Source organism: Oryza brachyantha, chromosome 1, assembly GCF_000231095.2.
Source record: "Oryza brachyantha chromosome 1, ObraRS2, whole genome shotgun sequence".
In the NCBI taxonomy this organism is placed as follows: Eukaryota; Viridiplantae; Streptophyta; class Magnoliopsida; order Poales; family Poaceae; genus Oryza; species Oryza brachyantha.
This window is the reverse complement of record NC_023163.2, coordinates 10,213,864-10,240,806: the sequence shown is the minus strand read 5'-3', so window position 1 is coordinate 10,240,806 and position 26,943 is coordinate 10,213,864. Positions and strand designations below refer to the sequence as shown.

At 40.9% G+C, this 26,943-nt stretch overlaps 1 protein-coding gene across 1 annotated transcript; it reads right to left on the bottom strand.

Moving 5' to 3' along the window:
- Nucleotides 1-6,909: 6,909 nt before the first annotated feature.
- LOC107304988 lies at nucleotides 6,910-8,265 on the bottom strand. Its single transcript, XM_015841184.2, has 3 exons — nucleotides 8,065-8,265; nucleotides 7,722-7,814; nucleotides 6,910-7,421 (listed from the first exon to the last, which is right to left on the bottom strand). The coding sequence occupies exons 1-3, from the start codon at nucleotides 8,212-8,214 to the stop codon at nucleotides 7,290-7,292; spliced, it is 375 nt and encodes a 124-aa protein (XP_015696670.1). The 5' UTR covers nucleotides 8,215-8,265; the 3' UTR covers nucleotides 6,910-7,289.
- Nucleotides 8,266-26,943: the final 18,678 nt, after the last annotated feature.

Sequence of the window (26,943 nt, the reverse complement as noted above, 5' to 3'; positions counted from 1 at the left end):
AGGTATCGTGGTGATATGTTGGGGCATGGTAACATGCTTGGGAGCCATGTCTTGTGGGTAAAGTTGTACACCTCTGCAGAGTAAAACTATTCGAATAGCCGTGCCCGCGGTTATTGGGCGAACTGACAGATTCACTGAGATTAGTTGAACCTTTAATAACTTGCTTAATTTTGGAACTGGTTTGACCCTGCGCAATGTGGTGTAACGTTGGCAGTGGTTTGGGTCTGTCGCAACGTGGTTTAACGTTGGGCAGAGGGTTGACCCTATCGCTACGTGGTGTAACGTCCGATAGTGGTTTAGGCCTGTTGCAACAGGGTGTAACGTTGAACAGTGAATGGTTATTTTAACTCTTTACTTTATTTTTATTTTAGTCTATTTTATTTACTGTTTTGCTAAATTACTACCGTTTGTGTAATTTAACCTTAGCCTATCCTTGATACCCTATTGAATTCATTATTCCCCTCTCTTGGGTGTAACTCGTTAAGTACAGTGGGTTGTACTCAGCCTTGCTTATTTTTTCCCCACCAGAGCAAGTGCCAGAGCCTGTATCAGAAGAAGGTTGTTCCCAAGGTTGAAGTGAGGTTCAGTCCGCCGTCGAGAATGCCTGTGGTGTGGAGCCGTCATCGCCAGCTGAAGCTGAAGATTAGATGGTTTAGTTTGTTTTCCTTTTCCGCTGCATTTCGATAGTTAATTGTTTTTATATGTTTTTATGTCGTGGAACTGTGTATTAATTTGTCATAGTATGTACACGGGCTAATTCCTGGACCGAGATTAATGCATGCTATTGTTCAAAAATTGTTGTAAATTTCTGGGCGTGACAGTTCATGTACACAGCCGCATGCAAAAGTCCATTTTCGCATGCGGTTGTCTTAGTTGGTCGCAGACGAAGATCGGTCTTTGCATGCAGTTAGGCTGACCGCATGCGCAAATGGTGATCTTTGCAGACCTTTTCGCGCATGCGGGCGGGCCAACCGCATGCGAAGATGGTTTTGGCCCATATGCAAAAATGCTTTCTGTAGTAGTGAAATCGTCTCCCTCTTCATCTTTACCATCGAATTCTCAGCCCGATAGCCACCCTATAAGTTTATTACCAACATCAGACACCACATCATCTCAATTGTTTTTCCTTAGGATGATACATCAAGTGTGTAAATTACATCTCTTTATATTATCTTAATTATTTTTAGCCTTTGATGCCTGATGCCATGAGCCCATGATGCCGAACGGCGGTGATCGATCTCAGCATCGTATGGCATATCCATCCACACGTAGATCAAATCCCAAGCGTCATATTGGCGAGGGAACGCGTGAAGCACGCTGATGCCATGATCCCGACGTTCAACTGAAAATATATGATTTAGGATCTAGGCTCAACAAAGTATGACGTGAAATTACTAACTCTGCATGCATATCGGTCATCAAATCTATTTTAGCTCAAGATTGTTTATAGCAAACACTATATTAAAATTGCCAATGGGCCACATGAGATGGGTGCCTATTAATCTGGATGTGTTTAATTATTAAATTAAAAAAATTGAAAGTAATGGAATAAAATATTAAATATGGAATTAGAGTTTTTTGTGAAACTATATACCTTTTGAAATTTAAAACAAAGTGTATACATCAAATAAAAATCTTAATAACTAATGTACTGCAACCATTATTAAAATTTCATAAGAATATTGGTCGTGCAATACAAGGGTTTATGGCTAGCAAAGATTAATTCTTTGGAAGACTACAAATAAAAGTCCACGTCATGGAATGGCATTCAATAGGGTTTAGTACCATCTTACCTATTCTAGGAGAGTGAGGTCTTATAAGGGATGCTCTCCTAGCCACTTAAGGCATGTGTGGTGGAGAGAACAAGAGGAACACACGTGCACTCGCTCACATCACCTAGCAAGCACATAAATGGTCTGCCAAATTTGTTCCTAGTCCTTGTGCATACTCAGCTTCCTTTTACAGTTAATTTGTTTTGCTACAATTTGGTTTGCTTTTATCTGATTAATCTGGTACATGGCGCAACTTATCCAGCTCGGTTACGTGAAGTGAAGATCGTGAAGGTTCCCTGATCATGCATCATGTTATATCAAAATAAACTGAGCCAGCGTCTCGTCGGAAAAGCCAGATAGCAAAACAAATTAGGGATTTGCCTCATCCTCTCTAGTACACCGTCGCTTGTAATCTACTATGTCCTACTCGCTGGTATGTACCGGGGATCGAGAGAGCAGGTCTTTGAATCTTCGCCTTTCATGTCCTACACTAGCAGAAGGCGGTGATAAGGTTTTCTGTAGCGAGTTGTGCGATTGCTGGCTATTCTTCCATAATGGCTAGTCTTCCTTTACGCTCGAGGACTACGCGCTGACGAAAACATCAGGTACCGTGTGTGTTGTTCCTATGGTGCACGCTATTTCTTTTTAACAAGATCTTTAACAGAACCAGAACACTTGGTATATGTTTAGTATGTTTGTTATATTCGGTTTATTCATGTTTTACTGTGAAGTTTACATGTATAGATCGTACAACGTGATTATCGTAATTTACATTGTTAATATCATGATTTATTTATAAAATAAACTAAATCAGTATGTGCTTATGTATTCAACACTTATGTCCTTCATCGCACAAAGAACTGAGATTTTCATTCATAGGCTTTTATAAAATTAGTTTTTAACGGTCCAAAAATCAGGGTGTTACATAGATAGACTGAAGTAGTACACGATTAATGTTGTACTGTATCGTGGAATAGACTAATGCTGCTGCATGTAAATGACTAATGCTGCTGCATGTAATGTTTTAAGCTGCACCAAATATGGATTGATGGTAATATGTGGTTTACTGGACGCAAGTCATTGCCAAATTATTGCCCGCCGGAGAACCTGATAAGTAATAAAGGTTGGGAAAAGATCAACATCATGAGAGTCATTATTTGACTTTTTGTAGGAACAAAACCAAATTGCATATTTATAGATAGAAAATAATTTATAAATATAATTTTTATATACGTGTTTTTAGTTATCTATGGGCAAAAGGCGAAAGATAAACTATGTTTATAATAAATGCTAAAATTAACTTTAAATTTATGGTTAAAAATTTAAATTTTGATTTGTAAGCAGATAGAAAATGATGAGGCTGTAATTCCATCGAAGCTTCAAACGATGACTAATGGACAAGGAAATAACTTCAAATCAGTTTTGTTATTTAACGTGCCGAAAGCCAAAACCAGGTAACCACGAAGCTTCATAAGTGTCTGATTCTGATCTTTAGCCTCTGTCGTTCTCTATATGAAAAGCCATGCAAGTAGTAATTTTACTATTATTAAGAAGATACCAGAAGGTATTACTATTTTGTACGTAAAATTTAGTATCTCTTGATACTTAGATAGATACTACTAGAGGGACACAGCCAAAGGTTACCAACATAATCCATCCGTTACCTTGTTTCTGAATACGCTCTCCGGTGTTGTCCTTGATCTGCCAATGCGACATTTGAATCCGTCGTCCGTGGAAATTGCCGGTTAGAACAAGAAATATGATAACTTAGTATTTCGGGAAGCTACAGATCCACAGGAAAATTATACTGCCAAACTAGAAGGCCCCACACTCGTGGGGCCATGGAGAGTAGGCGAAGTGGAGTGGAGGTTGGCGTAAGAATCCACCCAGAGAAAAACCGAGACAGGATGGGAATGCGAACCTTCGACCACAATGGTTTGCAAGTTGCAACCACCCACCTATGACCTGGTCATTAATTTCTCTATTACTGCTTGAAAGCAAACTTGTGTCTCCTGCTCTGTCCCCTCTCTGCCACCATCTGTGCAGTATATAGGCTCACACCTCCCTACATCCATCTATGTATAACCACAATAGCGCAAGTCTCCAACCTCCATATATATCCCGAATTGAAGAGGTTGCCGTCATTCCAGGCTCTGGGCTTAGCTTCGATCGGGCAGAATTCCCGACGCCTCGATCCGGAGTCTCAAAATCAAATTGGACAAGGTATGCAATATGTTGCTTTTCTGTTCGTCATCTACGTACTGGACCATGCACCTGGCAAATCTAGTACGCCTATAAGACTGCAGTACGTAACTATATGGGGTGATTTTATTGGATCGACCCCTTTTCTGTGTATGTCAACAACTCAAGATTGGGCTGTGTTCATCGCGTAATTCTGTTTGTAGGTCTCCATAGGTTAGTATTAGCTTTAAGAGGAATTTGTGTTAATTGTTCCTTTTTAATTTTTCTAGACGTACATCAGTCTTGATTAATATGGAGACGAAGAACTCAAGCCGCACGTCCTCATATTCGCCGCTTCTGCAGCACATCATACCAGGCGTCGGCTGTTTTCTGAATCTAGGAGCGACCGAGGAGTACAGCGACCAAACCGCTGTCGTCCAAGTAATCAAGCTCGCTGTTCTCTTGCTTCTGATCGGCAACACGTACCTGCGCTCCTATGTTGCTGATGACCTGCCACACAAGCATTTCGATCAGTTTCGTCGTCCTGGCGAGAAGCCTAACTATTATCCCAACATCCATGTGTACATCGAAACGGCCATCATGGTGGTGGAATCCTACTTGTCGCTTCTCATCATCAACGCGAGGTTCATCGTGCTGGTGTTCTTCCCACTCGTCGCGCTCGGCTTCATCATTACGTTGCGCAGTGCGCTGAAAAGCCGCGGCAATGGCGACGGCGACGCTGCAGCGGGCTCAGGCAGTACAGGTGCTGTCCTCACAGACGACGACGACAGGAAGGGCGAGACGGCATGGGAGGAAGCCGAGCAGCTCATGCCGATGTCGGGAGGGCCGTACCTGGTGCTAGCCATGACGGGATGGCTAAGCCCAGATAACTTCGCCGTCTCCCAGTTCCTCCTCTTCCTCAGCACCATTCTTGGAACGCTGATGCTGATGATGATTCGGCTGCCCGCCGACGGCGGCGTCGCTCCGGGCGTCCGGCAAGGGTCGGAGCTGCTCCGCAAGACCTCGCTCGTGGTGCTGCTCGTGGCTGTCCACGCCATGGCCGCTGAGCTCTTTCGCGAGAACGTCATGTTGTTCTTCATGCCGGAGCTTGTCCCTGGGCTGCTCTGGTTCAGCCTTAACATCGACCGTGGCAGCCCGGTTGTCACCGTGGACACGATTAAATCCAACAGAAGCGGACTTATCTTCCTCGGCGCAGGGGCGGCGGCGGCGGTCGGCACGGCGTACTTGGCGGCCTCCATGGATGAGTCCGGTGTCTCCAGGTGCATGATCATTTCGGTGTCCTGCGCTGTCTCGGGGCTTCTAGTTCTCTGTGTCGTTTTCACGCTGCGTCAGTGGCCGGAAAAACGCACGGCCACTGCCACCAGTGGTGTCTCATACTTGGAGGAGGCCGTCATCCTACTCAAGTTTTGGGCAATCTTTCTGCTTGTAGTAGCCGCTGCATCGCTTGTGTCAGCATCGGTGGCTGCTGTCCGGCTAGGTCTCCATGAAAAAGCGGGTTCTGCACTGGGCATATTTCTCAAAGAGTACTATGTCTGATATGGCATTTGTCATCGTGGTTTTCGTAGAATAACTACAAGCCTACTAGTAATGTGTCTGTGCTAACGCTACGGTGTTAACTATATTAATTGTTAAATTTATTATCATATAAAATACAATTATATATATATCAAATATTACAATGTAAAGTGCAAATAGTATGATCGTACATGTAAATAGTATGATCGTACGTGTGTGTATATATATATCATTAGCATTAGCAATACACTTAATGATATCTCGTGCACCAACATGCATGTTGCTTTTACACTCATTTTCTTGGCATGCCAATAGATGTATCAATGAATCCTCAGCTCATAGACATCTACTCAGAACATCTCCAAGAGAATGGCTAAATTTTGACTCTCTAAATCATAATTTAGCCATTCATTTTAGTTTTGGCAACTTGAATTCATATAGCATCTCCAAGAGACTATCTATCCCCACTCTCCAAATCCTGGCAAGGAGAGGATGACAAGTGGATCCCACCCACGTGGGACCCACGGATAGCAATTGTGCAAGTGGGGGAATGAGTTGCTAGATTTGGCCATTGAGCACTCAAGTTTAGTCATTCAAATGGCATGGCAAGTCATATAGTCATTCTTTTGGAGCACAATTTTTATGTAAAATTGTCAAATTTAACTATAGCAAATGAGATGGTCATTCTCTTGGAGTTGCTCTCGTACATTTATTTGTAAATTAGAATGTTATGCACTATTATGAATAATAAAAGAAAATGCTTTGATGTCAACCTTGAAAGCAAAATATTCACTCTATTTTATACTGCAGAAAATGGATTTGATGAAATCTGACCATGTAATTGACAGAACAAGATAATCACCAAATAAACCATAATATACTCCCAGTTTCACCTGAAAGTATTTTTGGATCTAGAGATACCAAGAGTCAAGAATTCTTGGAGTTCTACTAATCAAACTCTCGAATGGAAGAAAAGTATAAATCTATAAATATAAGATCTGCAAAATGCAGTCAGAACAAAAATAAATGAAACATAAACAGGACATACAATACTTAACCCATAAACCAGAATAGTACTCCAACTCCCAATTTTAACCAGAAAAGGCAAGCACAAAAACGCCCCCTCCACATCAATAAAAATATGAAAAAACCAACCTGTACAAAATCTTGTAGACAAACTACTACATACTCCAGGTAAATATCTCATAGTAGTAGTAGACTACTCAATACTCCAGGTAAATATCTTAGAGCTGGGAGGTCTATCTCTCCAGGTAAATCATATGTTAATTTCCCAGATTATATAGGTCCAGTTCCGAATGGTTCAGACTTTCAACAGAAGAAATGCAGTGTTACCAACAACGACTGTTAGTGACACCCAGAAATTAACTGAAGCTGTGTATAGGGGACGATGGACTTGGCATAGAAAGATAAATCATTAGCATCATAGCATGTTCTTAGGCACATAGATCACTGGAACACTGTCACTTATACATTGCTAGCATAGAAAATAATGTAATATTATAGCATGAACTATCATGTTGCCAATAATGATACATGAGTGATGAACAATACGAGCCTTTCTTCACATCTTTCTTTATCATATTTTATCTCCAACCGTACAAAGAATATCTGAAGAATGCTCATGAGAACAAGCTATGGCCCAGAAATGCCAACAACGGAAGTTACAAGTGTTGTGTGTGGCTTGGCCAAATCAACTCTGGATATCTGTCCAGTTTCTTCTTCATTCACAATGTACCATTTTGTCCACAACTTCGTATAGCTTGATCAACAGAAATGGTGCTATTTACCAGCCGAGAGCATCTTTTGAAGCTGAATCACCTGCTGCTGTTGCTCTACTGGCAACAAACTCAACTGCTCGGGTGTCAATTGCAGGACTTGCTGCAGAAGAGCCGACTCAACATCGGGTGTGAGCTGCAGCAGAGCAAGAAGCATTGTACTTTTGAGCACACGATAATTATATAACAGTTCAGAAATTCTGTGCAAAAACTCAATGCAATTTCACAAAAATAAAAACATATGTTTATAACTTCAGATAAGTCCTTTGTCTAAAGACTGTCAACAGTCCTACTGAAAATCATATTTTAAAGGACAAAAATAACAGGAAACGCTTCGGGTGAAATTATAGGGAGTACCTGAGACACTTCTGCTTTACTTTATAAAATTAACAGAACATCGATTACAAAATGCTCCTTTAGAAGCAAAGAAAAATACCTGAGGAAGATGTGGATTTGTCAATGGTAGTTGTTGTATACTTGCTGGCATAGCTGGTGGCCTAGGGTGATGTGGCATGAATGGGGGTTGAACCTGCGATATCAGGCTTCCTGAGGTAGCAAGCGGTGGAGGGGGAACACTGGAAGAAGAGCAATTTTACGGTCCAACAAAAAGTACCTCGAGATACTGGTACCTCGCGGTACCAAATTGTTTCTGATCGTTAGATCAGACAGTGAGTTCCTCAAGATACCGGTACCTCGCAGTACCAAATTGTTTCTGATTGTTAGATCTAACAGTACACATCGTACTCAACTAAATCCATTGATGAGAAATAATATGGTACCTCGAGATACTTTTTGTTGGACCGGAGCAAATCTCCTGGAAGAAGCACTGAGGGGCTGACTTCCATGTTGAAATATCGTGGCTGCTGGCTGAGATGAATGCTGATACTGAGGAAAATTTTGCAGCTGTGCAGTTGGGTCCTGCAAGACATTTGGGTTTGGCAAGCTTGTTGACGGTCTAGGAGAACGGTGTTGGGGACGGCTCGGCGACGGCGGGGATGGAGAGGCCAGCGGCGGCGGGGGTGATGGCGAGGCGATGGCGTCGAGGACCACAAGGCGACGGGGATGGAGAGGACGGCGCCGGGGACGGCTCGGCAAAAGCGGGGACGGAGAGGCCGGCGGCAGCCGGGATGGAGAGGGTGGCGACGGCGGGGATGATGGCGAGGCAACGGCGCCGGGGACCGCGAGGCGACGGGGATGGAGAGGACAGCGATGGAGAGGCCAGCGGCGGCAGGGGTGATGGCCTCGCTACGGCGGCGGCGGGGATGGCGAGGCCGCGGCGGAGGTGATGAAGAGGCGATGGCGCCGGGGACAATCGCGTGGTCGGATGGCGCGGCGAGGCGGTGTCGTGGTGGACGGCGTCAATCGCGTGATGCATGTTTTAGGTTGAGGGGAAAGGGGAAATACAACAGGCTAATAAAGGAAAGAGCACCAATAGAAGGAAACCGTTTGATTTGAATGACATGATATCAGCCGTTGAATTTGTCCCATAAGTAAATTCTATTGGTGCACTAAAGAGTAAAAGAGTAGATAAGTGATTAATTAATTTATATTCTTTTGGACGAAATAGATAATCTAGTTTTATTGTAAACATTTCCTGGATGATCCTTATTAACGATGTAAACAAGGGTTCTATTCGGTAGTTTTGGCCTTTTTTAATTTAACATCCTTAAAATGTAACTTAAAGTTACCGATAAGTTTACTGTAAAATTTTAATATTTTAAGATATTAAATTTGTACATTAAAAAATAGGTACCTCGAGATATTTTTGGAATGATAATAAAAAACTGTTAGAAAATAGATACACAATGAATATACAGATTTAACGTGAAAACCCTCGCGCGAAAAAACCACGGTCTCTATAAGGAAATGATTACAATACAAGAAAACATAATGAGCCATCGCACTTTTCCCTTATAGCTTACAAAAGATATATAAAGGAGAAATCAAAGAGATTTAATAGCAAAAGACCATAGTTTTATTACCAAACTTTATGAGTCCTAAAGAAAAAAATTAAAAATCATATTTGAAAACAAATAATATAATTCAAATATATTGCATATTTGTAATTCAGATTATATCTCCGCCAAGTCATTTACGTACGGCGTGATCTGATTCTCACTTGCGTAACGGACGCGCCTCGCCTACCGATCAACTGGCCATTTGTACACGTTATATGCATGGTGGAATAGTTGTTGTGGTATTCGAGGTATTTCTCAAATCGGTGTTACTATAAAATACAGATTGTTTTTTTTTCCTATACATGATGTCACGTAATCTCTCCATCCCAAAAAATAAATCAATTTTTCAGTTTTTTATCAAACATTTGACCATCCGTTTTATTTAAAAAAATTTCAAGAAATTTTTTAAAAAATATTAATCATAAAATCCAATTCATGTTTTATCATCTAATAAAAATAAAATTATTAATCATAAAATTTTTTTTAATAAGACGAAGAGTTAAAAATTTATCTAAAAACTAAAAAGTTGATTTGTTTTGAAACAGAGAGAGCACGGATGTAAGATGTAAGCGGGCGAACCCGCGAACCCACTTGGAGCAGGCCGTCAACCTACTCAAGTTTTGGGCAATCTTTCTGCTTGTAGTAGCCGCTGCATCGCTTGTGTCAGCTTCGGTGGCTGCTGTCCGGCTAGGTATCGATGAACAAGCGGGTCCTGCACTGGGCATATTTCTGAATGAATACTGCGTCTCATGTGGCGTTTGTCATCGTGGTTTTCGTAGATTAACTACAAGCCTATAGGTGATTAATTAATTTAGATTTTTTTAGCGAAATAGATAATCAAATTTTATTGTAAACATTTCCTGAATGATCTTATTAACGATGTAAACAAGGGTACTATTTGGACAACCGAACCATAATTTTTATTGCTAAAGTAAGGTTTCAGAAATTCAGACTCGTTGGGTAGTTTATTGGTGAACAGTCATGTTAGGAAAATGGCCCTTTTTAGCGTCCTTTGAACATACCTTAACTTACCAATAAGTTTACCGTAAAATTTTGATAACTTAAGATACTAAATTTGTACACTGATAGATATAATACCTTGAGGTATTTTTTAAATGATGATAAAAAAATACCTAGGAAAATAGATACACAATGAATATACATATTTAACGTGAAAACCTTCACACGGAAAAACCATAGGTACCAGCAATAACCACTGCGTAGAGATTATTACAACAAATGGAATTACACTTGGCCATCACACATCTCCCATACAGCTTACAAAAGATATATAAGAAAGAAATCAAAGAGTCCTAAAGAAAATGATTAGAAATCATATTAGAAAACTAATAATATAATCTAAATATATCACATAGTGTTCAGATCATATCTTTTCCCAGTCATTTACATACAACGTGATCTGATTGTCACTTGCGTAACCGACCCGCCCACTGATCGACTGGCCATTCGTAGACGATGTTATATGCATGGTGGTATAGTCGTTGTGGTATCTGAGGTATTTCTCAAATCGGTCTTGCTATAAAAATACAGATTTGTTTTATGTCTTCGTACGTACGTCGTCACACGCGGCCTTCTGTTTGCACGCGTGGGCCCATCTTGGTTGTTTCATCCGTCGTCGGTTAATGCTACAAATGTTTGTCTAACAGATCCTACGATCATCCTGGATTAAATTGCCACGCTGACTAGAGGATGTGATCCCACTTAAACAGGATACGCCATGAACAAGATGATGCGTGGTGAAGTGCGGGTGAGGCATGGAATGCGGACGGAGATCGGCGCCAGCCACTGGAGGGGAGCAGCGCGACACGCGCAAACAGGGGAGGCAGCGCCGGTTCCCAATACGTCCTAGTATAAGAACATGAAAATGCCAAGGTCGTTTAAGCTAAAGGAGGGACTACATACCGTCTTTTCAACATTGAAAAGAACAATCCAAGCGCATTGCCATGATAACCACATTCCACAAATCCCCCGATCAGGGCATTCTAGCTAGGGCACCACATCCTTCTTCCCCGTCGTCACGAACAGCTGGTGCGCATACTCCACCGACCCTCACCTCGGGTGCATGTCCATGAGCGCGCGCTGCATACTCCAGCGTCTACCACGGGAGCCCATTCTTGACGTAGCCGGACACCATGGCTGTCGAGGACAGGACACTCCTGCTCGGCATTCCGTCGAACACCTTGCGGAGGCGGCAACGTCACCGAACCGCGCGTAGAAGATGATGAGCTTGGTGCAAAGGTGCAGGTCCGGAGAAATTGCGGGCGCGATGACGACCCTGCTGTGGACTGACTTGCCTTGCCGGAGGGCGCCGGAGCTGATGCAGCTCTGGAGCAGCGAAGAGTTGATTGTGCCGGTGGGTCTCCCTCACGAGGAGCGCCATCTGCTCGCGCATCTCTCCCTCCGCGGAGAAGTTTCAATCTCTCTCCCGAATCAGCGACTCAGTAGGCTACCACTGCAGAGAATGAGAGAAACCAGACTGGCGATTTGACGTCATTAGCCACCGAAAAGCATTGGCGGTACCGCCCAGGGCCGTTCCTGGGCCACGGCGGAAAGGGCGATGCCCTAGCCCATAAACACAAGGGGCCCCAATATATATATATATATACATATGTATATAACTGTGTGAAAACAGGCCAAAAAGTATACTACCTCCATCCCAAAATGTTTGATAACATTGATTTATTTATATGAGATTTGCTACAGTCCAACAAAAAGTAACTCGAGATACCGATACCTCGCGATACCAAAATATTTCTGATCGTTAGATCTAACAGTGCATGTCCTAATCAGCTAGATCCAATGGTGGGAAACGGTTTGCTAACTCGAGGAACCGGTACCTCCAGATACTTTTTGTTATACCAGACCAAATCTCTTTTTATATACGTTTGACCATTTATCTTATTTATTTTTTAAAAAAATATGTAAAGTCATATATATACATAAAAGTATATTTAGCAATAAATAAAATGATATAATAATTAATAGTTATATAAGTTTTTTATAGAAGACAAATAGTCAAACGTATATAAAAAAATTAATGGGATAAACGGAGCACTTCATTGCAGGCTAGGCCAAATAGGTCATCAGCCAAACATACTTCATACTTAATCCCAAAGCCGCCCTACGCCGTGTGTGTGGCCTCCCCACCGACCGGGCACCGCCTGCGCCCCGAGCCATCGTGTCCTCCTACGCTGGCGCCGCTTGGCCAAGCCGCCGCCAGCCCCGGCCGCACCCCCTGCGTATGCTGCCACAACACACGCCCTACTGCCTCCACCTCGGGCTCCTCCGGTGCCTGCGCCGCTCGCCCCACCGCCGGCCTCGGTCGGCGCCTCCCTTGCCGCCTCCTTCCCCGCGTGCGACAAATAGACAGAGAAGAGAGAGCATGGGAGCAAGAAAAAAACGAGAAGGAAAGAGAGGAATTTACTTTAATTGTCTAAATTAAAATAGCTTTTAAAAATAACTTATGCATCAAATAAAAATAGTAAATTACGGTCAACGTTCAATTGAAACTCTGTTGTGCAATTTTCAATCAAGTTATCTAAGTCCTACTCCCTTTGTTTTTTATTTGATGCAACCAAATTATAAAAAATAAAATATCAAAGAAAAAACACAAAGAAATTTGAGATTGTGTAAAAAAACTAAATTTTAGATTTTATAAAAAACACTCAAAAATAAGAATGTGTAGAAAAATACAAAAGTTTCTACACAAATTATTCTGTATAGAGAAAAACACAAAAAAATTAATTTGAGATTGTGTAGAAAAGCACACACAAAAATGAGAAAGTGTAAAAGAATAACAAAATTTTACACAAAAAATGAAAAAAGTCCACAAAATTTTAGAATGTGTAAAGAAGTAAAAAAAATCTTTCTACAAATAAAGAATACAAAAGCTACTTTTATTTGCTCACGCAGGTGTTTGACAACTGCGCAAGAAGCAATTATTATACCATATTTTTAAGGTACAGAGGAACTATTTTTTGTAAAGATCACATACTCAGGCTCTGTTCAGTATATGTTCGTTAACCGGAGCGAAAAATGATTAATACATGATTAATTAATTATTAATTATAAAAAATTAAAAAAATAGATTAATCTAAATTTTTAAAGTACCTTTTATATATAACTTGGTCTTAGAGCTGCTGGTACTTGTGATCTCATTTGAGTTCAATTTTCTCTTTTGACCAAGCTTCTTGTTGTTGAGCTTGCGCTTATGCGTAACCATCACAGGGTTAGAGTTTTTCTTGATACTTTACTCGACACCCATTAGCACCCATTCAATTTGGTCATGGTCTAGATGGAGAGGTGTTCGGGAGAGCATTGAACGGTAAATATTTAAAGTACTACCCGAGTGTATGGATAAATTTGTGATCGGCTATGCCGATTATCGCAAAAGCCGATACAGCTAAGTATCGCCTTAAGATGGCCGGTGTTAATACAACGCCCTTAGACCAAAAATCTTACCACACAAATTGATCATATCTCTCAACAATGGGTCAATTACAGCTAAAAGCATGGGTTATATTACTGCTAGCCGAGGCCGAGAAAAGTACCAAGTGGTGTTACAAGCGAATAGCGGAGACAAAGTCAAGCAATTACAAGCCCAAATGTTTCTTCTAGGCGTTAATCGCATGCAGGCGAATATCATCGGCGTCTGGGATAATCTTTAAGTCGTCAGCGTCAGTATCGGGGATTGCCTTCAGGGATCGACGGATATAAATGGCGGTTTGGACAGCCGACTTCAAGTCTTGCTCTTGGGTAGCAGTCGCTGATGCCAGGTTGGCCAACCTTTCTTCCTCGGCGACAAGACTCGCCATGACTCTGGCCTGCTGTACCTCTAAGTCAGCTTTCTGCATTTTCAAGTTAGCAATAACGACCGACATTCTAGGCGGAGTCGATTGAAGTTCGTCCAGCTGGGCTTTCTCGGTAACATGCAGCCTTGTCCCGATCAGCTTGTACCTTCGCCTGAGCTGATACTTGGGAGGCACGATCGGTGATCCGTTGGCGGGCTCGGAGCACAGGAAGCCGATGGGATTCAATGTAGCCCACTGGGGCGATCGCGTCTATCAAGTCGTCGGGCAACTTGTCTTGTATTTCTTCAATCCTTGACCTGATCGGACCAGCATCGTTGATCAGCGTGTTGACCGGGTAGTCCAATCTGACCAGGATGTCAGTTCCTAGAGGTCGGCAGGCAGGGTGGCAGGAGTGTCGACTTCAGCTTCAAGCGGACCAATGTATTGGCCGATATCGAAGGAGAAGAAGTCGCCTAAGTCCTAGGATAAAGACGACAAGTGAGGAGAAACGTGGAAAATATGGGATAGCAGATGGTGGAGGAGTTTACCTACGCTACGGAATTTGGGTCGGCCGGCTAGGCAAGTGCGGTCGTCGGCACAACATCCGAGGTTGGATCGACTGGTGGCATGGATGTATCGGTGGCCATAGGAAGCTGACACGATGCAAGGGACGAGTGTTAACCACAGACGCAGATCCCAGTACCAGAAAAGTCATCGGATAATTACCTGTGCTGAAGTCGTTGCTCGCCGCAAAGGTAGATGGACCACCATTTTCTTCTTCGTGCCAGCCCTCAGAGTTGGGCCGACTGCCGTGGGCACGAGAGCCGGGCTTGCTGGAGCAGGCAGCCACGTCAGCAACATGAGCCGGGTCAGCAACCTCGATCGGCACGAGGGCAGCATCAGCTGATGGCTTGGCAGGTGACTATTTGGAAAGGAAAGTCTGTAAAGCAACCGGTAAGATAGAATGATGAATCGGCTGAAGAAAATGATTACCTACTGGGAAAGAAAGAAAAGGGTGATCACCTGTTGCTTGGCCTCGGTGTCAGAATACTCGTCGGCTGTGGCATCAATAGCAGCATCCACATTAGCCGATGTAGCTTCCATGTGGATGGCCTCTGCAGTTATCTTCAGTTTTTTCTTCGGGGCCCTCTCAGATTTCTTGCTTCGCTTAGGTGTTCTGATTGGACTGGGTGGCCCCGAAAACTTCTTGATGTATTCGCTCGGGGAAGGGGCGCCATGACCCAAGGTTGGGAGAGTCGATGTCAAATACTCGATCAGCATACCACTCCTGCTGATGGCAGGGACTGCAAGGGTAGGCTGCAAAGTGAAAAGTTAGTAACTGCATGAAAATCAAAAGATTTGAGGGGTGAAATAACGAAATTGGGAAGTTACCTCAGAATCAGAGTATTCATAATCGGAGTCGATCCGATTATAGAAAAAACCAACTGCAGCCGAGAAGAGGTGCTAATGCAGTTCTTCCCACCAGCCAGTGTAAGCATCCAGGACAGTGATTCCAAAGTCGAATGAGGTCATCCACCCAAACAGGATTACTTCGGCCATCTTGTTGATCTTGTTAAGGTCTAAAGCCGAAGTCAGCTGGCCCCTCATCTCAATCTTACCAAAAAAGAACATATCGGCAGGAAGCTTACCGCACCCAAACTGGCGAGGTGCGACGGCCGGGTGATAGAACTCATAAGATGGTCGGGCCAATTGTCCAGAGTAGAAACTAACTGGTAGCAGGCAGGGGGTGACGGCAAAATCAAAATTTTCCAACGCAGGCGTTAGGGTTTGGTCCGAGATAGCACAACTTGAAGATATGAGCTAGAAGGACTGCTGACATCCGGTGACCAGGGAAAGAGGAGATCACTTCACCATATGACATGCATCTCCTGGTCTCTGTTGGCTCTGATTCCAACTAAGATAAAGAAGGGTAGCTGTGCTAGTTGAAGGCCGATAGTTCTAAAACCCTAGAGAAGTATAGCCGAAGCCACAGCTGAAGAAACCATCAGTATCCAGCAATATGACCAACCGGCTAGCCGATGGATAGCATGCAGGACACTTGGTGCAGCATGTGATAGACTGCCCCAAGGAGGTACTGACCGAGGGGTATGGCGTTTCCATATTAGTAGTAGGGCCTAAGGTTTGCCCACAGAACACAAATTACTCTAACCAAAGGTTGAGGAAGGCACTGTGCTCCCTATGATCGGCTGTCCCAGAGTCCTTGCGGTGTGTTTCGATGTATTTCAACAAGCCTCCAATGTTCTTGGTTTGCAGCTGATGCCTGAAGTTTCTTCTCAGATTCAAAGGATTTACGGGAGCCATAATGTTCAGGCCGGTTAGAATTAGTACGTCCATAAGGGTTGGGGTAAGTATCCCGTGGCCGAACACAAAAACATTTAGGGCGTCAGACCAAAAGTAAGAGGCAGCTGCAAGGAGGGGTTCATCTTTTCCATCTCTGATAATCTCAACCCTATGCAGTGTCCGATATCCAATTCTTCCCTCTAGACAACATATGTCTTATGAAGCCGATTATACCAATCTCTCCAACCAGTCAAAGAGGTGGGGAAGGATCTGAAGGATTGGGTCCAATCGGAGGTATTCAATCTGGCGTTTTTAAATGGTATTCTATTGGCTTCAGAGTAGATGATTTTTGTGGCATTAGGGTTCCCCATGGGTCCAAGGAAGTAAAATCTAGGGTTTGGGCTAGTGATCATAATTTGGTTTTTAAGATGCTAAAAAGAAGGTAGTACGAAAATGGCCAATCAACGATCAGATGATTGAGCGGGAAGGCTTTAACAGTAAACCCTAGGCGAAGAAAACAGAGTACCCGATGGCGGAAAGCAAAAATGAAGCCAGGGCAGAAGATTTACCTCTAGGATCTCGTAAGGCATGTTGGGCGACGAAGTTGGGGAGGCCATTGATGATGATGAGCGGTGGAACACGGCGATGAAGTCAATGGAGCAATCCGAGCGGCGGGATTCCTGAGCATAGGATGGAAATGCGCCTCGACAGCTGTGAGGATTCCTAGTAGGGGAGTTGAGTGCAGCGAAAGCAGAGAGCACGCGGGAGAATCGCAAGAGCTCGAGAGGGAAGAAGAGGGCCATGGTGAGAATGGCTAAGTCTGGGAGAAGAAGAAGAAGCTTATGAAGTAAGCCAACGGGAAGACGACCGTTAGCACAGTGCGCTAAAACAGGGGGATCATTACACTGTACTGTTGCAACAAGGGGAGCCGATAGCGGAATCGGTTACAAAAGAAGAAATTTCGGAACAATGAATTATTTCGAAATTAGAGGGCATGTGTTTATGCCAGATTTTGGCAAATTACCGTTATGGATTGAAACACAACTAAAGACTGAATCGGACAAGAAAGGGCAAATCGTCTAGAGGTAGGAGATTGGAAGCGGTATGGATGCAGCCGATAGAGTCCGAATCGGACAGGAAGTGGAGTCCGATTGGGTCTGGAGTTTACAGATAGATTCAGTGTTAGTTGTAAGTCTGCGTAATTTAATTAAGATTTATCTTAGAGTTTGTTTAGGATTTTTATATTTAATTAAAGTCCGGATACTACATGGTAGTTAGTAACAGATTCTTATCCGGTTAGGTTAGTTAACACCCGAGGGTATAAATATGTGTGCCCAGGGTCATAGTAAAATCATCTTCAGATAATCAACTTCGGCGCATTGCCAAAATCTTTGACTTGCTTAGGCTTTTGGCGCGGTTTGTCAGCTTCGCAATGTAAGTTTATGTTTGTCAAAACACATCGATCAACTAGAACAGGACCTTCTCGGTTTTATCCGATCTCCTGCCTGGTTGACCGGCGGGCTAAGTCTGACGTCCTGCCGGGTTGATCGGTGGCTGAGTTTTGTTACTGCTTTAATCTGTTTTGGCTTGAAGTAGTAGTAGTTCTCGATCAAATCCTCGTGAGTTCTTCTGTTTGATTTGTGAGCATGACTCTAGTCAACTTGATTCTGTCTCGGTTCAGTCCGATCAATCTGTTTGGCTGGGTTCGTGTTATCAGATTAGATGGGGGGCTCGTGAGGGTTTATCGTAGAGTTTTAGCCAACATTATCCCAAGTAATGTGTTGATTTATTTGTTAGATCCGTCAATCTTCATATTTCTATGATTATATCATACCAGATCGCATATTGTCTTAGTTAGGTCCGATCTATGTATGTTCAGTGTGATCTACTGGTAGGAATCTATCCGGTCGGCTGGGTTTAACGAATAAATTGATAGATTACGCTAGTTTGCTATCATGTCACTCGTGTGATGCAATACTTTGTTGATTTCGTACATTGTTATATCTAGATCTGTACTGTCTCGGTTAGGTTCGATCTTCTAGATCTGGTATGAGTATGTATGCGGTTGATTATTATTGTTTTATGCTAGTAATTAGTATAGTGTTCCAGTTTATATTAAATTCCATATTTTGTCTCCTATCGGCTGTCGATTTTATCTGTGATAAGTGCTGAATCGGTCCGATCGGCTGATTAATCTTAAGACTATCTCGGTTGAGTCCGATCTTTTCAGATTAATTGGTTGGTTCGTCTATTTGGTATTTATCTTGCTTCTGACTCAGCCGATTGAGCATATTTACGCATGCTATCATGATTGAAATTCTTGTAAAGCTGATCGTCTAGTTCATCGGCTAGGGTCTTGAGACGGTATCGGATGTCCTGCCGATAGCGATTTCGGGGTTAACTGTTTTCTATGTTATATCTTGTCAGTCACAGGATCAAATTGACTGGCATGCCCAGCAATTCTAACAATTATGTCATGCACTGGAGTGCCGTAAGATTAACTCCCAGGCCTACGTGTGTGACCGTTATTACTATTTTCAGCGTCAACAACTATATAGCTTGCAATTCTATAGAGCCATGTATAGATGACACCATTATTGAAGTGTAAAAGTATTTTTATAACCTGGGGTATAAAACAAACCGAAAAGTAGTTTATAAGGTTGAGTGGTGATGCAAAATTTTTTGAGGAAATAAAATGTGTATTTAAAATTTTTTGAGCAGCATTTTGCCGGTCCATGCATTTCCACGGGAGAACAATAACCAAAACAAGTGAATGACACAAAGGCTTCGATTCATTTAAGTAATGTGTCATATGAAAGAGGGCATAATAGGGAATACAAATTGGAGAATGTATGCCCAGGATAGAACGACAACAAAGGGCATCACAATCATCAATGTGTTTATAACAAAAAATGATTGAAGTAAACTGCGCAAGTACATAGGAATTGCACGTGAGAATAACAAGCAACGAGTGCATAAAGACATTTTAGCGAGCAAGGGCACTCACAATGTTACAAACTATATTGGTTTCTATACTCTAGGATATCGTGTCAAGAAACTATATTCCACAATTCAACTTTTGTATCTTATTATCACATGTCCCACTTGTCTCTCTCACATGTAGTCTTGTTTTACGTAGATAGACACTAGGTCTCAATCTAGAACTAGTTTCTTCATTTTTGTGTCTCTCTCTTCAATAAATGACCTGCCACATCAGCAATTTGCTTACATGGCAATGCAATAAATGGAGATATATAGAATCTATCCTTGGTACTGCATTGGGAGTGCCCTTAGGGCAATGGACGAACCACAGATATAGTTTTGCTCTAGATTTTCATGTCTTTAATTAGTACATTCAATCTAAACATGCGCCACTGGATAGATAAAACATAGTACCTCCGTTTCATATGGTAAGACTTTTTAGTTTTGTCTAGATTCATCCATTGATGAATATATATAATTTGTATATATCTCTAGATTCATTAATATCTATATAAATCTAGATAAGATTAGAAAATTTTACATTATAAAATGAAACGGATGGAGTATTATAACTGATGCATCGAGCAATTATAGTTCCGGGACAGGGAGGACACAAACTCATGTTGACGTCGAAACAGCTTTCATGGTGATATGTCGGGGATGTTTTGGCCGGCTGCCCATAAAAACGGAGATGGACACTGCGTGGACGGCTTTCTGTTTCTTCGCTGCTGGGATTCTGCTTTATAGATAAAAAACCGTCGCGAGTTTTGGTGCACTGCGAGGCGGAATTAGACACGTGGGACACACCGATGGGAACTCGAACGAAATACCAAATCACCGATGAAAATATCTGCAATCACTTATACAGAACCATTTTTTCCGGCTGATCAAAACTAAATTTCGCAAGCGGGTAGAACTAGAGATGGCAACGAGCCCCGTGTCCAAAGCCTATTGGGTTTTTACTCTATTAGGAACGAGTGCGTTTCAAATATCTCACCGATATGTTAACAGAAAAAACCTTCACCTAGCGGGTATCACGAGTGCGGATACGTTCTCCCGATACCTGAATCCGTTAACCCGTGGGTTCAAAATACCCGTGGGCCGGCCAATACTGTGAGTATGAAGATGGCCCTATGCCTACTACCATAGATGTTGGAAACCATAGGTATAAAACAAATTTCAGAATAAGTCAACTAGTTGTTCGCCGATTACGCCCTACTCCATCTTCCTTCTAGGTGGGTGGTAGATAGCCAGTCTGTACTCGACTCCTTCTTTCGACTCCTTCCTCTCCCTTGTTGACGGTGCACCACCACCGGCGCTCTTTCACAGGCACACCGCGCGCCAGCACGGCCCTCTCGCCTTGCTCGGCATGTTGGCACTCCTGCATGGGACATATCAGCAACATTAGTGGCCTCCCTCTCTCTGCTCGGCGGCACGCTGGTGTACTCGACCGCCGTCCCTTCCAAACCGTTACAGCTAGCGCCCAAACCGCGCGGCCCATGCTGGACTGCCCAACAGGTACCCATCACCCGTGTGGGTGCGGGTATGGGGGAACTTTGTGCCCAGACAGGTGTGGGTATTTTCGTGGACGAATTTAGTTTCAATGGTGTGGCTATAGGGTGTGGGAACCTATCGGGTGTATACTCGTTGCCATCTCTATGTAGAACATAGCTGCCTAGTAGCAGGTGCCACAATCATCATCGTTTTTCTACATTTTAGGTGCCAAAACAAGAAATATATTTTTATCTTTAGAAAGCACCTATGCATACTCACGAATATCAGATTCACCCGCATATATACTTACATCACACTATCAAACACATAGAAAAAATACTGTCTTTTTAATTTCACCTTTCTAAACTCGTAATGGTTATATTTTTATTTAAATAACGTTAAATGAAAAGGTAATAATTACCAATGTAGAGCACTTTTTTCTTCAGAGGTCGTTTAAAATGTAGATGTGAGATTTTGTAAAAATAATTTTGGCATATTATAATGAATATTTGGGCCTTTGAACAATCTCAAATAAAAGATTATCAACTACAATTTTATGAATCTTGTCAAGACCTATAATTTTCATATAAAATCACCTTCATCCCATTTCACATAAAAAAATAGGTGTAGATATGTATTATTTTAAAATTTTATTTTTGCAGACTGCCTCTGAATTTTTTTTTCATAGGGACCTCCCAGTAGCCTGCCTATGAAAGTACCATTATTTTTTTAGGCAGTTCTTTTGTTGACTGTATTTTCGATAATAAGTTTTCGTAGGTGGACCGTTCGTCACATATTGTCTAGCTAACGGTCCACTTGGATTTTAGAGAGCCGGTCATCCACAAGGACCATTTTGTTGTAGGGAATATTTTTTGCGAGACCGTTCTTCGGACCTGGTGATATTGATGTGTGCGCACGTTCCTGAAGTCCACTGTCATGCATGTGCATCCTGTCGGCTAGCCAGGTCTATATGTGGCCTTATCATGCAAAGTCAAAGATTAATATATTAAATGCATATACGATAGAATTGAGTTGGCGTACGTGTCCGCAACTCAATTTTTCATCAATCCGACTCTTTGAGGATCATGTGTCGGCTAGCCAGGTCTATATGTCGTTGTGACCCTGTCCCCAGAAATCCTATGTCGTGATCGACTACTCTGCCGACCATTTTCTCTCTCTCCTTGTGTAAGCCAAAACATAAAATTATAATTTTAAAAGTTAATTGTGGAGATAAATTTGTTTTTTCCTCTTAAACTATCTTGGAGTATTGGCTTTCAAGATTCGTAGCTTAGATATAAAATTTTTACTTATAAATTATTTTCATGGTTGCTTCATTCATTACAAATGCTAGGTTTTTACTTGATTATTATAAACTATTGTAGCATGCTTCGTAAGTTCAATTCATATGTTTTTTGGAAAGATTTCATCATCAAAATTTTCTTATTTTTAATCAACTTCTCATTTTTCTAATATTTTATGTATTAGTTTGTACGATCGACAAATGATAATGAACTTAGATTGATCCGTTATGTTATCATCGTCCATCGATCGTTACTTTAAGATGCACACGGTGAATGAAAATTATGCATTTCCTCAGTCGATGGCCATTCGGTTAGATTCATAGAACGACTTTGTAATGTACTTCAGGACACAGTGTCAAACACAAATTCAAAAGTAATATCTCACTCTGTTTTCTCTCTCTTGTTCTGCTTTGTTGGGATATATAGCAAAGCAAAAAGTCTTTCACGACGAAAACGTGCGGTTGTTTCAAACCACTATGATAGGTTTGCTAGTAATAGTTGATCGAAAATGAACAGGAGCAGTTTATTAATTTTGACCTACAAAATGAATGGCGGCTTGGTGCAATATACAATTTACTACTCTTCTTCATTATGTAGTCCTTTGTTTAATTAATTAGAGAAGCAAAGGTACACTCAAACCAGAAACGTTGTGACACATAGACTACGGATGGACTTCTACAGTGGCATGGTAGGGGACCATGATTCAAGTGTACGAGTAATGAATATTTTTATGGCATTTATAATTGTTAGTTCTGACATAAATAACTAGCATGGTGGTCTGTACAAATTACGCAACTATCATTGTTATAATTTTTTTTTGTATGATAGCATATACTTTCACATTTTTGTTGTCAGAAAATACTTAAAACTGCAATATAATTTTAAACACCAGCCTAACTTGAGTAAACTTATATGTCTTATATTCTGATTAATAAAGCAAAATTCCAATGTCCATAAAGCAAGTATGCTGGATATTTATTATTCTCTTAATAATAAAACAAATAAAAGATATATAAACTTGATGTCATATTTTTACTATCTTTACGCTATTAGTGACATCTTATCTTTACGCTATTATTGACATCTTCTAACTATCTGATCTTTATGACATTCTCCCTGGTATTAAAAATAACATATTATAATGTATATTCGTAACAATTTATAATCTATTTTAAACAATAAAATATCCATCATTCTTAATTCTTATTTATTATTGGTTTTTCATATATTATTTTATTTTTGCTGCTCATGATTTAGACTCTGGGAACTCCATTGTCACATATGTACAGGTTTGTGGATTAAATCTCAACTATTAGTTATACTTTTATGTAGATTAGATGATTAAGTTATGTTCATCTATCTTAGAAACTATATGTGGGGCTCCGAGGAGAACATCCATTTAATATAAGTAAAAACATGAACTCTTATCTCAAAATCATTCATTAATTATCCATATTTAAAACATTTCTAAATTGTAATCCGATAAGAACTATTTTCTGAATAATATTTCATTTGCACTAGAACTTAAGATATTGCAAATTATACTACTATGGGATCTTTATCTTAACTATTTATTTTTTATCTATACTTCAAGTATTTCTAAATTGTAATCTTTTCTCCAAAATTTATTGTTTAATCCGAATTATAGATATTATTTTTTCCAGAATATTTCTCTTGATATTATTTATTTTTAATCTATATTTTAGATGTATTAAATTATATCTATACCTGAACTCTTGTCTCAACATATATTATTTTAGTTTTAATTCCAATTTCTGATTTTTATAAAATAGTTTTCTATGTGGAATCTTATTTCAATTTTCTTTATTGTTTTGAGTGCTACACATTTTACACTGTATTTTTCTTGGACTTTATTTTTGAAATTCATGTGGGAATTTCTAAATTGTGAGAGTGAACTTGGCGGCTACTTTTTTTGTATGAATAAGTCGAAATGGGTGTAATTTAGCACATTAACTTATAAAATGTTTATTTCAGTAGATGAATTTGAGATGTTGATGCAATTTAGTATATATACTTATAAATGCTTATTTGACTACACGAACCTGCGTAGTGTGTGTGGACTAAGTCTACTGATCTACCATGACTAACCTTGCAAAGTAAGACATTGATTAGAACGTTACATAGAAATGCATATAAGAAGAGCTTGTGTTGGTGGCATGTTAAACATAAGCTTGACAATATAAATCTAGCATTGACATATTAACATCATATGTCGAATACCAAATTTCTTTCGGCAAACCAATGCAAATTCTAATTAGTATCACTCCAAAAAGCTAGAAGAAAATCATTTTTTTACAATTAACTAGTTGCACGACTTATGTCAACACAAATAACATATATACTTTCCATTCTTTAAAATAGTAAATCCTTAAATTGAAGAAAATCCCCATAAAAATTGCAACAATAGTTTCAGCTTTATATACTAGAATACTTACCATGAGTGGCGATAGTGTCCTAGACAACCGGTAACTTAGAAAATTTAGCTCTAGTGTGCCATCTTGACCTTTGTTCGCATGTACTACAAAAGTTCATGCACAAGTGCTTTGCAAGTTTTATCATTGGATTATACCCACCTCAAAAGTTCATGGAGCACCAGTGTAATTTACTCTTTTTTATTACTAAATCAATATAGATGTGCTTGTTTGTTTTTTGTCTAGTAGGGGAAGAAGGTCCATTTATATATACATGCAAGTGTTTCTAATTCATTAGCCCTAGTAGAAGTTTAAGATATATGATAATTCTTGTGTACTAATATTTTGAAGAAGTTGATTATATCACAGCGAAAAGATATTTGGTGTGCTATTTTGTGGTGATGTACAAACTCTGTAATTACTTCCGATATTTGTGTTTTGCTGAGTATATGTATTTATTGCCATGGAACCTACTTGTGTACACCTCAGAAATGGATAAATTAAGGGACAATTTCATTCTCTCCCCTGCTTTGATGTCTAATATTGACTTTGCCCGTGTTTTTCAAGGTTTTTATTTTTGCCTATGATTTTCTGAACTAAAGCCACAATCTGCCCCTCTTTTGGATGAACAATAGTAACGATGTTCAGTCAGCGATAAAAGTACATTATTAGCCTTACTCAAAATTTGCATTTTTAGCCCTATATATTTCATCAATTCCGTTTTTGCCCTCCATTCTACATCAAAAGCAGTATATGGCCTTGTTGTATACCTGTTCAACTGCTATCAGCTACTGCTATGAACCGAACAGTTGCACTCTTTGATTTGTATTGTTTATTCCTGCTTTAGTTTAACATAACACTGAATTTTTAGAAAGCAACTGACAGTACTTTACCATAAATTGGATACAATTTTAACAACATTTAGAAATAACATAGATAAATATTACACAACTAGCATTTCTAGTATAGATTGTAGCCAACATAGTATCATAAATTGCACCATATCGTAGCGAATAGAAACACATATATTACAAGTCGAGATTAGTACCAACACCAGTAGCACATATGGCAATGTTCTACCCTGGAGGTAAGTCTTTACCCCCACCATCCGACATGCTGAAATATGAACAAACTCTAACAACTAGTTTGAACTCATTCATAATTGGCCAACAAATCATGGAAAAATACACACTTATCTAATTTCTCATATTGTCGTATAAACTAAGCTGAGAAACAACCACACAAGAATAACACAAAGTTATACCTGCTGGCCTTTTCCATTAAAATTTACTCCTCCAAAATTTCCTCCATGGCTTTTCTTTACTGCATCTGCATTCACTGACCTTGCCATAAATATTTACAAGAAATCAACAATGAAGCACTCAACAAAAACATAGATCCTCATTAAATACAATTATATAGTAAAACCCTAGAAAATCCTAGGGTACTGGACTGGCTCACATTCCACTTGGAGATACCACTGTCATCTCTCCTCCCAGCTACCGTTGCCGCACGCGCCTGGTCTACCGCCGCCTGCCCTCCTAGCTACCACCGGTGCTTGAAGCTATCGTCACCATCTCCCCTACCAGCTCTGCCTACCCTCCCAGCCGCTGCCACCTCCCCTCCCCTCACAGAGCCGCTTGCCCTCCCAGCCGCCTCCACCTCCCCTAATAGCCACCGCTGTCGCTTGGAGCATGCGCTAACAACTGCCCACCCAGCGCCACTGCAGCCCAGTGATGAGGAAATCAGTCCTTTGGATATACAGAATAATCCTTCGTTGGTCATTCAAGCTCCACGACAATTGAATTTACAGGTCAACTCGTTTCTAAGTTTTTCTTTATATGATTTTGAGAATAGATTGCTACCTAAAGATTATATTATGATTAGGAATAATGGAGACGACAAGAAGACACTTAGGGAGGGACTTAGAGGCGTGGAGGACCAGCAAGGATGTCGAAATCAAGATGGAGCCCCAAACCAAGTTGACTTTAAGTACGATTCGAAGTCCAGGACCAGTCTGCACTAAAATTGGCACCTAGGTCGCATACGAGCTCGCATTGGGGCGTTCTTTATGTGGATTGAAACCTAACAAGATATACTTTCCTATGGTTCTGGTCCCATATCCAAATTCGTTACAAGTCAATAGGAACCATCCGAACAAATTGACGTCCAGAATCTATCATGGAGCTGCGTCACCGAATTTTGGGCCTTTGGGTCGTTTGTCGTGTTGGAGTCCATTAGGGTTGCGTCAAGGGTGTTGCACAACCCTGAACTCTATACATTAGTTGCCGCCACCTTAGTTAGGATTTGGGTTTTGTTTAGATTAATCTGTCTAGAACTGTTTCACGAACAGTTTCACCGTTTGTTCGGTTTGTGACT